The sequence below is a fragment of the Glycine soja genome, chromosome 5, assembly GCF_004193775.1.
Source record: "Glycine soja cultivar W05 chromosome 5, ASM419377v2, whole genome shotgun sequence".
Taxonomy (NCBI): Eukaryota; Viridiplantae; Streptophyta; class Magnoliopsida; order Fabales; family Fabaceae; genus Glycine; species Glycine soja.
The window spans coordinates 622,573-641,368 of NC_041006.1; the positions used below are offsets into that span (position 1 = coordinate 622,573).

Below are 18,796 nucleotides of genomic sequence, written 5' to 3' on the forward strand. Positions count from 1 at the left end.
TCATATACATATGTCCAAGAAATTAACAATTTTCTAATACACGTATATATAGTGAACTTTATGAGGTTAATTAATTTTTTTAAAATTATTCTTAAACATCCAATATGTCATTAGACCTCTAGTGGGAAAGAAATAAAAGAGAGAAAATTATAAATATTATAAGCAAGTACGGCGTGACAAAAAGAAGATAGAGAGAAAAGTGTTAGTTAAGTATTTTTTTTCTTATTTATAGTTAAGTTATAAGTGTTTATAAAAAAATGTTTAAATTATCATTGCTCGTTTTTTTATATAGAGATCTAATCATATTAAATGAGAAAGATGACATGATAAAACAATAAAATTATATTCAATACTTAAATAAAAAAATTACACTGATATATATATATATATATATATATATATATATATATATATATATATATATATATATATCAACAAATCATTACTCTAAATGGAAAGAAAATAAATGGCTAACGTCGAAGTATATCGAGAACTGTTTTTTTTTTTTCTCTTTTTCTGTCATCTATTTTCCTGATAAGGTATTTCGGTATATCAAATAAAAATGTTAAAAAAAATTAGGAAAAAATTAAATTAGTAGGGAAGGTGTGTGAGTGTGATACTGTGAGTGGTGTAATTTACATTTTATATAAACGTCTGTGGCAGGTTATTTGTACGTTCCGGTCGCACTGGATTGGACACGTTTTACTACTATGTTTTTCCTGATGTGGCCCTACCTGCTATGTGGGGTCCATATACACGTGGCTCCCCTTCTCACCACATTGTATCGGCATATTACTTTCATTATATTTATTATTTATTGAGTGCATGTTAGATCAAAGTTTTCAAATTTAAGATTGAGTTATACTGAGTCTGTAAAAGTAACTTAAGTTATGTTTGAATTTTTGTATAAAATACCGTGCATGAGTTTCATGGAAAATTTAATGGTCCACGAACTTAATTCCACAAAAAGAAAAGTTTGGATGTTTTTGGAAATTTCATTTTATCCAAAAGTTTGTTTGTAACAATAAAATAAACATGCACTAAGTCTTTCTTTTATTAAATTGAGTTTTAAAACAAAATTTCCGTTGTAAATACACTTTTAGGGATAGCCAAATATATTACTGAAATGAGTTTGTTATCCAAAAATATTTTTTGAACTGATACCTAACATATCCTAAATCTCATATCTCAAACCAATATATTTTTATGCTAGGTTTGAAAAAGAAAAACAGAAAAGAGAAAATGAAAATAAAAATTTAAGCAAAAAGAAAATAGTAACAGAAAAAGTAAACGTTTGTAATTGTTTGACAAGAGAGAAATACAAATCAAAATAAAGAGAAAGAAAATAAATTTGTGTTTTTTAATAAATAAATTTGTGTTAAATAAATAATCATGTATCCTTATAAAAGATATAATTTTTTTTAATAAAAATACAGGTATTTTAGGAAACAAATTCTTCTTTCTCCTTCTCTACATGTGAGATAACATACCAAAAAGTAATGTGTCGCACCACTCTTTTTATGTACTTCTTTCTTATTAAATAAGGAGATTTTTTCCTTTTTCCTTTTCCCACTTATCTCTTTCTTATTTTTTTTTTTATTTCATCTCTACCAAGTAATGCATATATAGTCTTTTTCGGTTGTAATGTTACCCTATTTTCTCCAAATAAAAGATGCAATTGATTTTAAGTATGTGATGTTGTTTTCTAATTAGAATTGGAGTTTCTTATCAACAATTTGTGTAATAAAAATGCATAAAGATTAGTATACACAGGCTTCCACGAAGAAATTATAATTCTAATTCGAAAACAACACAAAAAAACATTAAAGTATTACATATATTTTTTTTTCTTTTTCTTCACAGTTTTTTTTTCGAAACATGTTTTGGATTGCGTACAATCTCCATATAGAGGAAGATCAAATTTTTTGATGTTGCCACCGACAAATTTCAACTTGTTTTGAGATAGGAGCATTTCATGACTTTTTTCATGCATGATAATACTAGCTTCTATTGGTTAAAAATTGCTAGAGATCATAAAATTTTATAGGTCTCATATATATGATGATTTTATAGTTTTTAATAATTTTCAAACAATAAGAGAAAACATGTTCAAAATAATATGTTGTTAGTACTCCTTGTGTTATCATTGCAAGGAAGCATATACAAGAATGATATGAAATTTTCACCTGGGCAAAGATATATAATACAAATTGCTAGGATTGTGAGTGAGATCATTTGTATTGCCATTGACAAAGGTTGGAGATGGATCTTCCATGGTTCACAAAGTTAAACAATTTCTAGATCACCAATTTAACAATAGAGACTTAGGGAATCTCAAGTATTTCCTTAGATTTGGGATTACTCGGTCAAAGTTTGGTATCCATATTTCTCAAATAAAATATGCATTGTATAGTATTCTAGACTAAATTCTAGATACAAGCCTCCCAGATGCATGCCAAGCCTATCTCGTCACTTATGATTAAGAACCACAACTTGCATTAGCCTACAAATACCACTCCAGCTGATCACTCATTTGCTTAAAAAAAAAAAACTCACTGACAAGCTCTTATACTTAACAACAACAAATACCAAATATTAGCTTCTTTGTACAACAATTAAGCCATTTCATGTGTTCTCTAACTATTACTCATCACAAAGATGATATTAGGGTATTGTGCTACATTTAATTTAGAATTCACCATCTTAAGAATTATTCTTGCCAAGTTTGAGTTGAAACTAAATGCATTCAACGACTCTGATGGGGTAACCTGCCTTGGAATATGAAAATATGTGTTGGGTTAATTTATGTATATTCCTTGGGACTCACTAATTTCATGGCGCTTAAAGAAGCAATAATATTCATTGTTTCCTAGTCTTTATCCGAAGTAAAAAATAGAGCTTTGACTTCTATTACATGTGAGTTGCAACGACTCACTTATTTGCTCACAAAGATGCAACTCTCGTTTATTTCTCATGCTCTTTATACTTGCAAGACACATAACAACCAATCTAACATTTCACAAATGCACCAAACACATTGAAATAGACTATCATGTAGTGTGCAAGAAGCTTTAGGCAAATTTGTTTCTTTTACTTCCTATTGCATGCTACCACCGCTAAACTAGCAAACCTTAAACCCCTTGATCTTTACTCTAGACTTCTCTCCAAGTTGGGAATGTTAATTGTTAAATATACAATGTCTAGCTTACCAAGGGGACGTATTAGATACAAATATTAAAAGTGTTGGAAACAAGTAACTATATGCCTCTTCAATTAAGTTCTTTTTTTTATAATTTTTTTAAATAAAGAAAACATAAACCAATTTATGATTTTTTTTAATGAAACACACCTATATTTCATAAAATTATAACATAACTAAAGTTAATTCTTCTAGTTTTTAACCTCTACCTTTAGAATTACCATTTTTTATCGACAGATATTATTTTTATTTTTGTTAAAAATATTAATGAAAAAAATTTGAACCTACCATCAAGGACGGGATGAGGTTCAAGGGTGGAGGGGCCTATCCCCCTGAATTTTTATAATTTTGAAATTTTCAATGTATATAATAATATATAATATGTTAGTAGTAAATATTTATTTGTATTAAAAAATATAAATGCCATTTATTTTTCTCATTTTAATTTTGATAAAATATTTTATTCTCCTTTTATAGTTACTATTGTAAAGATAATGTCATTCTTTTACCTTTTTAGATAAATATTCTATTTTTTTTATAGTTTTATGGAGACAACTATATTCTTTTATCTTTTTAGATAAAATATTTACTTATCATTTTTAATAATATTTTTCTTCTATCATCCATTATTTTTAAAGGCTATAAATAATTACATTTACAAGAATTAGTTTTCCTTTTATATTGTATTATTCTACTATAAATAATTTGTGAATTAAAGACTATTTATTAAGTTTTTTTTAATGTGGAAGCACAATTACAAATTAACATTGTATAATGGATTGACGGTTTGATGTTTGAGACATACTAACAAGTATTCTCACATTTACAACTATTCTCTCTTTCATATTACTTTTTCGTATATATTTTTTTTTCTTGTCTTTATTTTTGCGACATTGTTTGTGATATTTTAGCGTGTCTCTGGTTTTTGAGTGCATGAATCAAAACACGTTCCTATTTGAAACTTGAGAGAAGCAAACAAAAATCAAGTTGCATTATAGATCAATTAAAATTTGCTTTTAGTGCATTCTAATTTAATAGATTTTAATAATATAATTAGTGTGTGTAGAAATTTTTTAAAAGGTAAACAAATGTATGATTAAATGGTTTTCAGCGATTTTTTTTACAGGATTGGTCTCAGCGATTGTTGCCGTCATATGTGCATCAAATGGTTTTCCTCATGTGTAACAAAATTCCACTATATAATTTTTTTATATTTTTAACTTTAATATATTATGAGTTTTAATGAAAATGATAAGTTTATTTGATTAAATATAATTCACATAAAAATGAATTTAAGAAAGTATATTAAAAAAGTTATGTTAAAATTTGATTATTATTTCACAAAATAATTTTTTTTTCTGTTTAAAATAATTTTTAAATCACAAATTTAACTCTCATTTGCTCACAGAACTTTTTTTCTTTTCTTCCTTGTTTTTGTCCCGGGAATAACAGTAGTACAACCCAACAAAACGATGAATGACAAATACTAAGATGGAAAAATGTCTTGTCTAGCTAATGAACAAATGGGTTGATGATATATACCCTATTTCTTTATATATATATATATATATATATATATATATATATATATATTTTAATGATAACATCTATGTCTAAATTCCTTTAGCACATTTACTATATAGAAGGATAACCATTAGTGATTGGGAGATGAGGCTGGCCAAGATGGCCTCATGGCATGTGTCGTGCTATGTTTGGGATTTCCCAACTCTAATTCAAAGGTGCCAACTGCCAAGTTGCCCTCAATTTTAGGATAGGACCACATGTCTACACCGTTAGTTGCTGCTGGTCAATTGTAATCTAGTACAGTCGCACACAAGGAGTGAATATTTTTATTCTTATTTTTTTCCCTTTGAACATTGTTTATTATAAATTCTTAATCAATGAGAAAATAATTTACATAAGGACAGCTTTATAGAATTGTTTAATCAGAAATTGTAATGTATACTAAATATATTTAGCGAGAAAATATAAGATGAATCTAGTAATTAAGAAGGGAGGATTTAAGAGTGGAAAAAAAAAAGAAAGAAAAGAGAAATTGTGAGTTTAAATTCTCACATTGACATTTTTAACAAAATTAAAAAAATTTAATAATTATAATAAAAAACAATAAATTTGTCAGTTCTTATAATAATTATCTTAAAAATCATATTTATTATAATTTTTTATTAATTAATAGTAAAAAATTTGCAACATTAACAATACATATAAATTAAACTTTAATAATTAATATAAAAAATGTATATTTAAAAATGCATATCATGTAAGGGCGTGTAAGTTTAAATATTTATGATGGAGCAATTATATTTTATGCATTTTTACCCTTAATGTTTAATTAAGTAATGTTTATAACTTGTTTCACACCCGGCCACATAATTTTTCTTTATGATCATGGATGCAAGCTTACTTAACTTGATTAGGGGAAGAAACTGGGGTTGTGTTGTTGTCATATAGGACCCGAATGCGGGGCCACGCGAGGGAAATTCCTTATCTTTTTAAACTTTTATCACGTAAAAAGCTTATGTTAATTATAAAATTAACTAAATACAAAAGTGCTCTGGCAAATTTCATCACAAAATACAAAAAAAAAAACTACTTTTTAAAAATTCTTCTGAAAAATAAAGAGAAATGATTAAAAAAAAGGAAAATGTTTATTAATTGAAAAATGCAAAATAACTTTTAAAACGTATAATCAAATGGAAAAGCTCTGCCACAAAATCTACGGAAAAGTTAAAGCAAAAGAATTGCTAGCTAGGTGATATTAACGTCATACTAGTACCTTTTAAAATATTTTTCTCTCAAAAGTTTACACTAATTAAAAAAGATGAAAAAAATTGTACAGATAAGGTAAAATATAATGCTATTTAATTATAAACTATTATATCATATAAAAATTTTATTAATTTTTATAATAATTATTTTAAAATTTATCTTAATAATAATTTTTAATTGGTTTGATAATATAATTTTTTTATGGTGAAAATCCATTGCTATTAAATTCTTAAACAAAATATAGTTTTATATTAGGGTCAAAATCGTCCCAAATCTAGCAAGAAAATATATAAAATATTCTTAGAGAGAAGCAAATGAATTAAGCTAAATATTATATATGTAGGAGTAGGAAGCAGCAAATGAGATGGTTTCTATCTTCCTACACATTCACATTTAATGGAAGAAGATGCATAGGGACATGCCAGACACTTGTGAAGTTGTGCATGGTCACATGCTCTCATACTAATACTTGTCATGGTAACATTTGGAACTTTCTATTCATATCCAAACGTTATCACCTTGCATGTCCATTTCGAGTTTTTTATGGGTGGCATCGATGTGACTCCTTTTCTTGTTTCTTACGGTTGGTATATCAACATGCATCTACCTCTAAACTCCTCCAAACAAATGTATTTGTCTTCTACTTTTAACGTAAACCCTAACCAAAAATAAAATAATATTTAAAATTCACACACTAACGACTAATCATCAACTAATTCAACATGTTGGTTTTATTCTTGGTACATTTTAATCAACTATACCAAATTTTCGTTAATCTTAAGAAAAGTTCATGTGGTTCAACATGGACAGCACGACCCATTTGCCTCCAAAATGTAGTAAAAGATGAGGACAAACAGTTTCAGAAAAAAATATTTTTAATTACACTTTTAATCTTATTACTATTATTATTTCACATATTTAGTAACTTTTTCATTTATTTATTTTTCAAATTTGACCACTTGCTAATTTAATTATTTTTTTTTCAATTTATATATTAAATTGATATTTAATGAAAATGTTGGTATGATAATATGACAGTATAATAAAATGCCTCCTCAATATTTTGGTCAAGACAGACCAGACATTGATGTAAAATTATGTTATTTATAATATTTATTATGTTTTTATTATATAATTTTGATAATAAATATTTTTTTCTTTTAATTCCTTAATTCAATATCTTAAGCAACATTCTTTAGTTAAATTTTAAATGTAATTAGATGAAAATCTAAATATGCTTAAAAGAATACTAAAATATTAAGCCAAGTGAGTGTTTGTGAGGCATGTGGCTATAGCCAGGACAAGCGGAGTATCTATCGGTAGCAGGCTTTGTTGTTGTGAATGTAACAACACACAACAAACAAAGACGTCTAGAGTGTTTTGTGGAGTGCACCAACTAAGTCCTAGTCTTCATGTCATGCAAACAATAAAGGGTATACTCTTATTTCTAACATCAAGTGCTGCACGTAAATCAACGAACATAAATTCATAAATTTATTTTAGTTTAATCAAATATTTTAAATTTAAAGGTTTAATATATAATTATATTAAATATTAATTTTTTTTATCATGTATAATGATTCAAACATAATTATTAAAAAAGATACATATGATTTAAATCGAAAAAATTATACTATGATTGTTATTAGTCTTTCTGTATTCACCCGTTTTTCTATTTTGGTCTCTTTCTGTTTTTCTTTCGTGTACTTTTTATTTTCATTATTTGTTTGAATGAAAGGTGAAGTGAAGTGAATGCAGTAATATTATTAGCAGTAATGACCAGCTCGGTAGTCGGTTCTATCAATGTTTCTCTGTCTCTCTCATTTGTTTGCTTTTAGAAGCGGCAAAGTTAACTGCTACTCATACCAAGCTCTTACTTTTTGATCCTCTCTCTCTTTCTCTCTCCTTCTTTGTTTCTCTCTCTCTACAATTCGGTTGAACTTGCAAGGAAGAGACATCTGCAGCTTCCATTGAGAGCAAGGAATTCCCAAACAAAAACTCTACCTTAAGGGGTTTTTAAATGTTCAAACACACTTTATAGCTCATTTTTGGCTGTGATTGTGGTGCAGTTGAGGCTTTGTGTTCTTGTTTGAAGTGGGAATTTACAGGGATCAAAGCAAATCAAGTGTTTTTATCAGTATTTTTTTTTTATCTTTGACTTACCATGTTGGGGGGTTCTTTTCATATTAATTGAGTGTGGCCATTATTAGGTGAAGGGGTTGGCCTAATTTTTGTTATTTTTCTTTAATAAAAAAATTTCTGGCCTTGTACTTTGGTGCTATCATTCTGCTTCTTAGAGTAGGTGAGGGTGTTGGTGCTGAGGATAAAAAAAACTGTGCTTGAGGGGGTTATGAACGATGGTTGCTTCTTTGATCCCTTGGAGAATTAGAGGATTAGTTGGATTTTGTGTGTGAAGTGAAGAGAAGAAGACACTTAATTAGACACACCCCATTTGGAAAATGCCTGAAGGGAGCAAAAGCAGAATACGTTTCAGCAAATTGTACAGTTTTTCTTGTTTGAAATCTCCATTCAGAGATGGTCATTCCCAAATTGGGCGGAAGGGGTACTCAAGGGTTGTCTACTGCAATGATCCAGATAACCCCGAAGCAGTTCAGTTGAATTATGGAGGCAATTATGTTTCAACAACCAAGTATACAGCTTTTAATTTCATCCCCAAGTCTTTGTTTGAGCAGTTCAGGAGGGTTGCAAATATCTACTTTCTTGTTGTTGCGTGTGTTTCATTTAGTCCATTGGCACCTTTTACTGCTCTTAGTATTGTTGCTCCTTTGCTGGTTGTGATTGGAGCTACTATGGCCAAGGAAGCTGTGGAAGATTGGAGGAGGAGAAAACAGGTATTGTTTTTTGTTTTGTGTTTTTTTTTCCCTTTCAATGTTATACCCTTTCATCATGCCTACAAAAAGTACCAGTCGCCCCTTCTCCCCAGGTGGTACTTTCTATAAAGGCCCATGTTTATGTATAAGTACAATGAAATTGGACCACACTCAATTGGCATTATGGTGTTATGGGTAAGCTTGCATTTGTCTTGTGGTTTTGAAAGAATAAAAAAATGGGAGTAATTTTCCCCTTACTAGTTGCTACTTTTGATGATCAAGGTGTCGGTTGAGAATCTTCATTATCTTACAATGCTCTAAGATCAGAAACTTACTATGGTCTTATTGACATTTAAGTATATTTGGATGCATCTTTTGTTTCTGGAAAGTGGAGTGGCTATTGCAAAACTCTCTTTCTCTTTGAACACGTTTAATATGATATAATTCAATTGCATTCCAATTTGTGTCAGAAATTTTTAATCTTTCTTAATTCTTGAAAAGACGATTCTAGGAAATGATACTGTTCCATATTATTCTGTCATGTAATTAAGTGTTGCTTTATGCCTATGTAACTTGTTTGCCTTTTTTTGGAAAATTCTTTTTTCTGTTAGTCACTTGCTTTGGATGCACTTGACTTTTGTGTTCTGTTAAGAGTCACCCTTTTGGATTCATTTCTTTTAAATCTTTTTATTCTGGAAAGTTATTTTTTCCCCCATTGATATATCCCACATATCATTTGGGGACTAGAAGTTTTCGTGGCTAAAATTCTTTTTTGTTCTTCAGGATATAGAGGCAAACAACCGAAAGGTTCAGGTGTATGGTAGAAATTATACATTTGTGGAGACTAGATGGAAGAAACTCCGTGTTGGTGATATCATTAAAGTGTATAAGGATGAATACTTTCCTGCTGATCTTCTTCTGCTTTCATCAAGCTATGATGATGGGATTTGTTATGTCGAGACTATGAATCTTGATGGAGAAACTAATCTAAAATTAAAGCATGCCTTGGAGGTGACAATTCATCTTCAAGATGAAAAATCTCTGCAAAAGTATAAGGCCATGGTTAAATGTGAGGATCCTAATGAAAATCTGTACTCGTTTATTGGAACTTTACAATATGATGGTAAAGAATATCCTCTTTCCTTGCAGCAGATCCTGTTAAGAGATTCTAAGCTGAAAAACACTGATTATATCTATGGCATTGTTATCTTTACTGGCCATGATACAAAAGTCATGCAGAACTCCACTGATCCTCCATCCAAGAGAAGCAAAATTGAGAGAAAAATGGATAAGATAATCTACATCCTCTTCAGTACCTTGGTTTTGATATCCTTTATTGGTTCTGTCTTTTTTGGTGTTGAGACCAAAAGGGATATTAGTTCTGGCAGGTATAGAAGATGGTATCTTCGTCCAGACAATACAACTGTGTTTTATGATCCTAGAAGGGCAACACTTGCTGCTGTTCTTCATTTTTTGACTGCCCTTATGTTGTATGGATATCTAATTCCAATATCACTTTATGTGTCCATAGAACTTGTGAAAGTTCTGCAGAGCATTTTCATCAACCATGACCAGGAAATGTATTTTGAAGAAACAGATAGGCCAGCTCGTGCACGCACATCTAATTTGAATGAGGAACTTGGTCAGGTTGATACAATATTGAGTGATAAAACTGGTACTTTGACGTGTAACTCGATGGAGTTTGTCAAATGTTCAATAGGGGGCATTCCGTATGGTCGTGGTATGACAGAAGTGGAGAAGGCACTTGTTAGGAGAGGAAGTGATGTGGAATCTGAAGTTGATGGGGGATCATCTGATATCCTGGGTCAGAGTAATGATGCTGTGGACTCTCGGCATTCAATTAAGGGCTTTAACTTTAAAGATGAGCGGATAATGATGGGGCAATGGGTTAATGAACCATATCCAGACTTCATTCAGAGATTCTTTCGAGTTTTAGCTATTTGTCACACAGCTATTCCAGATGTAGATAAAGAGTCAAGAGAAATTTCCTATGAAGCTGAGTCACCAGATGAAGCAGCTTTTGTCATAGCTGCAAGGGAGCTTGGTTTTGAGTTTTTTGCAAGGACACAAACAAGTATATCGTTACATGAATTGAATTATGAAAGTGGAAAAAAGGTTGACAGGTTGGCTAGCTCTTTTTACCAAGTTTTTGTTATAGTTATACATGTCCGCCCTATCTGCTGATTTTGATGGCCAAAATTGTCACCTCAGAATCTCAGATGTGAGATAGAATTCTTATTTAATAGAGTAGTAGTTCAGCTTCTGTAGTCAACGAAGTTTGATCTGGCTTCTCACTAAATCAAAACTATAATAGGAATTTCAAAGTTATGATTTACTCTTCCTTTCACATCTTCATATATATATATATATATATATATGTATCTATTCAACTTTATCGTATATAAGACCCATAAGAGAAATAGTCCAACTAGGGACTTATTGCAATTTCTTGGATGATATAGATTATAGTTATGAGGAAAATTTCCTTTTGCAGAATAATCCGTGAAGGAAAAGATTTTCAGAAAGTGTCTGTGTACACTGTGTTCTTAAATATGGTTTTAGGTTGAAAAATTGAGAGGAAGAAAATTATTTGCTTAAAGCCTTTCATGCTGTGAAGAATATGGGCTGAAAAAGGAGGAAAATAAAGATCATGATCTTAAAAAAGTGAAGCAAATAAATGTCATAAGAATTGCCAACTTTATGAAAATCATTTTGAACTCTCAATGAGAGAAAATTCAACTTGAAATTTTATAAATTATTTGGTTCATATACTGCGATTGTGGTATACTTTAAGTTTGCAGGTTTGAACCTGTTTGATATCTTTGGTCCGTACTGAGAGAGTGATTTAAAATGCTTTGACTTTATATATCCATATTATAATTTTGGCACAGTTTCATTCTTTTGAAAATTAGTGTTTAATTTATTGTTCATTGGGTTAATTTTTTATGAATAGAGTGTACCGGCTTCTGCATGTCTTCGAGTTCAGCAGTTCCCGCAAAAGAATGTCAGTGATAGTGAGGAATGAGGAAAATCAATTATTGCTCCTATGCAAGGGTGCTGACAGGTTTCAAATAATATCCATATGCTTTTTAAATAATGTGTTATTAGTAGTAAGTTACATGTAGTGATGTCAAATTGTGCATTTCTATGCATATATTCAGTGTAATGTTTGAAAGGATCTCGCAACATGGAAGACAGTTTGAAGCTGAAACCAGGGATCATATCAAAAGATATTCTGAGGCTGGTTTAAGAACCCTTGTAATTGCATACCGTGAACTTGATGAAGAAGAATATAAGTTGTGGGACAATGAATTTTCAAAGATCAAAACTACTGTAACAGAAGACCGAGATGTGTTGGTAGATGCAGCTGCTGATAAGATGGAAAGGGATTTGATTCTTCTTGGTGCTACTGCAGTTGAGGATAGACTGCAAAAGGGGGTAAGTATAAACCTTTTAATTTTTGTGCTTCTAATTATGTAAGTTTTTGCCTATATTATGGTGTGCATTTTACAATTTCACCCCCAGTATTGACTTCCATACATAGTGATAGTAAAATAAAAGTTTCTGACAAAAAAAATGAACTTCAGTTTCAGAAAATAGACCACTGAATGTGGGGAAAAATTGACCCCCAAAAAATCAGTTACTAGCACCATTAGTTATGCTCTTGATTAGTTAATAAAGTTTATTATGTTTACTTGAAAGTACAGGTTCCTGAATGTATTGAAAAGCTCGCCCGGGCAAAAATCAAGTTATGGGTATTAACCGGAGACAAGATGGAAACTGCAGTCAACATAGGGTAAGTTAACAAGGCTTGATCTAGATTATTTTCTAAGGAAGTTGCATACAATTTAAGTTGGTCTTTTTCGCATTTTGTTTTTACAGGTATGCATGTAGTTTACTTAGACAAGACATGAAACAGATAGTGATCACTCTGGATTCACCAGATATCCTATCATTGGAAAAACAAGGGGACAAGGAAGCTCTATCAAAGGTACATGACCTTGGAAGTTTTTTGGCATTTAATTTCTCTCAGAATTATAGATCTTTGATACAACAATTGCTTAGGCCTCTCTTGAAAGCATTAAGAAGCAAATTAGAGAAGGAATCTCACAAATCAAGTCTGCAAAAGAGAGTTCTAATACAAATAAAGGAAGTTCTTCTGGGTTTGGCTTGATAATTGATGGGAAGTCCTTGGATTATTCTCTTAACAAGAATTTGGAAAGGTCCTTCTTTGAGCTGGCAATTAATTGTGCTTCTGTCATATGTTGCCGATCTTCACCCAAACAAAAAGCTCGCGTGAGTACTATGGGTGTGCAATTTGAATTTCTATGTAATATAAAAATAGAAGTTCCTTGTATACCATAATTGCTTTGGGTGTGAAAACATTTTAATCACATCAGCCAAAAAAAATATGCAGGTTACAAAATTGGTGAAATTGGGAACAGGGAAGACAACATTATCTATCGGCGATGGGGCAAATGATGTTGGCATGCTTCAGGAGGCTGATATTGGAGTTGGCATTAGTGGTGCTGAAGGGATGCAGGTCTAAAGATAAATTTGATTATTCCTATTTGAGCTGTGCTTTAACTTGTCCTTAAAAAGATTTATATTCTCCAAGCCCATAATAAATGAAGAAATTGAAGAGAATTTTTAATTCAACTTAGGAGGCATTTGGAAGAGCTTGTAGGGAGTTTGAGTTTGTGGAAATAGCTTATGACTCTTATAAGCTCTTTTTAGTTTATTTCAATAAGCTTCTCTAAGAAGCTTATCAAGATAAGCTCTTTTTAGCTTATTCTAATAAGTTTTATGTTTCAAATTCATGGCATAAGCTCTAGTGAATAACCACTTAGTTAAGCTTTTGACCTGAATTCACCCTTAATCTAACCATGTTCATCTTTTCATAACTTTTTGTGCTCTTTTAACATGTGGTTTTAATATGTGAACATGTATTTGTCAGATTATGTTAAATTATGGAGAAATTGAATTATACATAATCAACAGAGTTGTCAAACCCATATGCATGCAACATAGGTTATTAGTAATATTATTATGTACATAATAGAATTGTAAGAAGTGACTATGCTAATCCATCTTTTTCATTAATTGTTTCTCTTTTCTTAGATAAAACTGTAATATGTATCAGATATTAAAGCTATTAACTGCTTCTGTCAGGCTGATTTTTGTTGGGATAAGTACCTGATTTTAAGAAACTGTATTCATTATATTAATAATACCCATGAAGACGTTTAATGAGAATCAAACAGCTATGTAGATTGTACCTAAACTTGGAATATTGAACCTTGTGAGAAGAAAGTTGATTTTAATTTGCTATATTGGGTTTGGTGATCAGTGGAGTGATGATCTTATTACTCAGCCTTTTGGTTGAGCTCTTTTTATGAACTCTGAAACATGTGTTACACTTGCATCTATACATTACCTTGAGGAGGAATGTTGGGAAATATTATTCTTAGATTTTGGGCCTAACTCATCCCTACAAAACCAATTTTTAACATGAGGATTGCCCAAACATTATAGACTACAAGTTGATGTGAGTTCTCAACCCCTAAAGAGGCAACATTGTAGGTAGTCCTTCCCGAGACATTGATAACCAACTCCGAGAAGCCACAATTAAGGCGGGTTAGTGGTGATCGCAATTAAGGCGAATTTCCAACACCCCCATCACATCAAGGCTATGGTCCATGAGCGTGGCATTGCCCGTGGCCTTACAATGGATTTGGGATAAACTCTGATATCAATTTATGTTTTGGGCCTAACTTGTCCTTACAGAATTGACTTGGAAGGTGAGGATTGCTCAAACTCTATAAGGACTACATTGACTATATCTCTAGTCAATGTGAGATCTCAACCCTTGAAAGTTGACCTCCTGGTGGCTTCACATTTCGATGCTTCAGTCAGATTTTCTGGTCAGCCCCTTCATAGGTAGTCCTTTCTAAGAAACTGGTAATCAAATCTGATAAGCCACACTTAAGGCGGGTTAGGGGTAACCGCAATTAAGGTGACTTTCCAAAAATTATTAACATGGTCTAGTGTGTAATTTGTTAGAGTTATTAACAATGCTATATGTGGATAAAGCTAGTCTAATTGGTTATTAAGTTGAAACCATGCTATATGTGTAATTTGTTAGAATTATTAACAATTAAGGCGGGTTATGGGTGACCGAATTAAGCTGACTTTCTATACAATTCCTTCCTTTTCTTTTATAATATCTAAAATAAAACCCAACAGAGGTTAATAAGTTGAAATGTTAAAAATTGAGTGGAATTATATAACACTATTTTTTCCACTAGTTACAGAGCATTCATTTTATTTTAAGAGTTGCAGCATTGCAGTATTTTACTTGTGTAATGTATGTAGCTTCTGTACTTCTTTCTGGACATAACTGTGTTACCTGATCATATTGGCATTGATGATTCTCCACTGCATTCTTCCGGTACCCTTTTCTTTCTGCATGTAGCCATGTATATGCCAGTGTATGTATTGATAAACTAATGATGAATTAAGTTTGAATGACTGTGTTTCAGTTTCTGATTTTTTTTTTTGAAAAAAATGTTGTCTACAGGCTGTAATGGCAAGTGATTTTGCAATAGCTCAATTCCGGTTTCTGGAGCGTTTGCTGTTGGTACATGGACACTGGTGTTATCGGCGTATATCAATGATGGTAAAATCATGCATCCATCTATTTCTCAAAGTCTTACCACTAAAGATTTAGTGCACAATCTCAAATGCTTTCATGGTCCAATTTTAGATCCCTTAATATTCTGAAATGAAGACCATGAAATAGTTGATTTTTTTTCTTTTTTCTCATTTTTAACCGTTATGAGTTGATTGGTTACTCCTGATGAAACTGATCTTATAATTTTCTGTTTTCATTTTAAGAGTACTACATGCCTGTTCAGATAAAAAATTTAGGCCACTTCATCCACAAAAAAAATTGTCGCTGATAACTTGTTTTATTTTTTATGCAGATATGCTATTTTTTCTATAAAAACATTGCATTTGGATTTACCCTATTTTGGTTTGAGGCATATGCTTCTTTCTCTGGACAAGCTGCTTACAATGATTGGTACATGTCATTTTACAATGTCTTCTTCACTTCACTTCCAGTAATCGCTCTAGGCGTTTTTGATCAGGATGTTTCTGCCAAACTTTGCCTAAAGGTACTAAATTTTCATTTTTTAAACTTACTTCTGTGTGTATTAAAGATACTTTAGGACCAGCAGGTAGATATATAAAATTATTCTTCTTTTAAGAACTGTAAACACTGAATTTTTCTCTATAGGACCTTTATGATACCAGTGTACCTGTGACCATTTGATTAATTATGTTACATTTCAACTGTGAACACCTTTTATAATTAATATATGATCAACACCTTAAAGTTTATGTTTATTGCTTCATTTTTAAAAGTCTTGGTTCTGCCTCTAGAGCCAATGGAAAAAGGAGTGTGCTTTCAGTGAGGTTCCTCCATTCACTCAAAACATGACACCACTGATTTCAGATGCTTTTTAATGTTTTTAAACATTTGTTTCTCCAGTTTCCGTGTTCCTGAATACATCTGCTTTGATTGTAGAGTGCTTCATGAAGCATTATCAACTTAACTTTGATATAAATTCACCTAAGTACTCTGAATGCCTTGATTTTCCTCTTATCCAAGTGTTTTTAAGTTCTACATGATTTCTACTGTTTACCAAAACTAGGTTGTACTAGGTCTATAATATGCTTATCCTATCTTCCTCCTCCTCCCTGTTACAAATATTTTCTCGTTTTCATGGAAGAAAACAATTTGCAACCATTTTACCTCCTTTTAAGTTAACCTGAATAGCCAGCCTTCCCCTTTTCCTACACCTTTCCTAGCATAGTATAGTTTCTCAAACTAAATGTGCACGCACACATGCACACATGTGCGTGCACAAAAGACATGTTCTTTATCATCAAATAGATCATTCAACACCACCACCAACAAAAGCCTTTTCCCACTAGGTGAAGTCGACGATATGAATCACATGATGTCATTTGATTCGATTAAGGACTAGATCTTTAGAGATATTATTTGCCATGAGATCCCTCTTAACAACTTCTCCCAATGTCTTTTTTGGTCTCCTTCTCCCCCTTTTCACACAACTAAAAACCATGCAGTATAATTTTCTAACTAGTGGTTCTTTCTTGTGTAGCCACACATCCATCTTAATTTTCTCATTTCTACCACTCACCTTTTTCTCGTGTTTTCCCTTTAAAGCCCAACACTCATTACCATAACCACCAGTCACTGGGCATACTAAATTATAGATGATCCTATGTGTCTGCAGAATTTCATTAAAAAAATATGATTAAACTATAATTTATCTGAAGTTTGTTTGATCTATAAAATATTAAAATTATTATGCTAATGTATCCATGACATGTCTACTGATTTCTTTTGTGGGTCTTGATTTTAAATTAATGATAAGTTGAATGTTGAGATCCTGTGCTAATCACACCGTCTTTTTTACAGTATCCTTATCTATATCTAGAGGGAGTAGAGGATATCCTCTTCAGCTGGCCCCGGATTCTTGGCTGGATGTTGAATGGAGTCCTTAGTTCTTTAGTGATCTTCTTCTTGACCACTAATTCTGTCTTGAATCAAGCCTTCAGAAGAGATGGCAAGGTGGTAGATTTTGAAATACTTGGGGTCACAATGTATACATGTGTGGTGTGGACTGTGAATTGCCAAATGGCACTTTCCATCAACTACTTCACCTGGATACAACATTTTTTTATATGGGGCAGCATTGCCTTTTGGTATGTATTTGTGTTGGTTTATGGTTACCTCTCTCCAGCCATATCCACTACAGCTTACAGGGTTTTTGTGGAAGCATGTGCTCCAAGTGGTCTATATTGGCTGGTTACCCTTTTGGTTGTTGTGTGTGTGCTTCTACCCTATTTCTCCTATAGGTCTTTCCAAAGTCGGTTTCTACCAATGTACCATGATATTATACAGAGAAAACAAGTAGAAGGGCATGAAGTTGGCTTATCTGATGATGAGTTACCTAAACAAGTCCAGGGCAAACTACTACATCTGAGAGAAAGATTGAAGCAAAGGGAGTTGTGAAATGTAAATGCTTCTAAACATCCATTCTTAGAACTTGAAATTGTATTTAGTTTCTTGCTGAGTTGGGAAGTGGCATTGAAGTAGTAGTGAGCATTGCAAATAGCTTTTAATTAAAATTCTTTACTTTTCCTCCTTCGGTTTCCAATTTTTTATAGAGGCAGGATTTCTGTAGCAGTCACCTGATGTAGATTAGCTATGTAAAGCTTGTGTAATTGTTGTGCCAAAAAAGGCCTTTGTATTTGTGAACGGAAAAAGCAATAGATATTTTATATATATGATCTTTATTGTCTGCTGGAAGTTCCAAAAACATTTTAAACATGATGTGTGTGTGTGATATTAATGTAAACTAAAAGACTATATTAAAAGATTATTTTATGACTTTTTTTGTATACGTCCAAGATAAACAGGGTGTGTTCAGGGCTTTGGTCCTCAAACTCGTGAATGGAAAAATATTTTCTGGGAGAGATTAGTCTCATAAATGAATTTTAGTATCTCAACTCTCAAGGGAAAAAAGTCATGTTAAAAATTGGTTACAATAGAATGTTAGGAAATTAATATCGACGCATCCACAAAAAGAACAGGTGCTGATAATGATGATAATAGGAAGCCCAAGAAGTCTGAGTAAAACTAACAACACTTTAATAAACTTCTCGCTGAAATACAATATGATTCTCTTTTTAAGTTTTTAGAAGTTTACTTTAAACCGTTACAGGACCATCTTCCTCTTTCTACCAAGAATGCAGGGGTTCACCCAAATAAATTCTGACTCCACCCACTAATTTTCTCCACTTGGCTATCCACACAAAAGTTTGAATCCATTACTTTTATTTATTTAATGAAATTTTA

At 31.6% G+C, this 18,796-nt stretch overlaps 1 protein-coding gene across 1 annotated transcript; it reads left to right on the plus strand.

Annotated features, from left to right (window-relative positions):
* The first annotated feature begins 7,755 nt into the window (after positions 1 to 7,755).
* On the plus strand, positions 7,756 to 18,243 carry LOC114411679 (probable phospholipid-transporting ATPase 8). Its single transcript, XM_028375331.1, has 11 exons — positions 7,756 to 8,841; positions 9,604 to 10,964; positions 11,795 to 11,905; positions 12,003 to 12,279; positions 12,549 to 12,637; positions 12,724 to 12,832; positions 12,907 to 13,137; positions 13,259 to 13,384; positions 15,422 to 15,520; positions 15,828 to 16,019; positions 17,354 to 18,243. Exons 1-11 carry the CDS (start codon positions 8,449 to 8,451, stop codon positions 17,948 to 17,950), a joined length of 3,585 nt encoding a protein of 1,194 aa, XP_028231132.1. The 5' UTR covers positions 7,756 to 8,448; the 3' UTR covers positions 17,951 to 18,243.
* Positions 18,244 to 18,796: the final 553 nt, after the last annotated feature.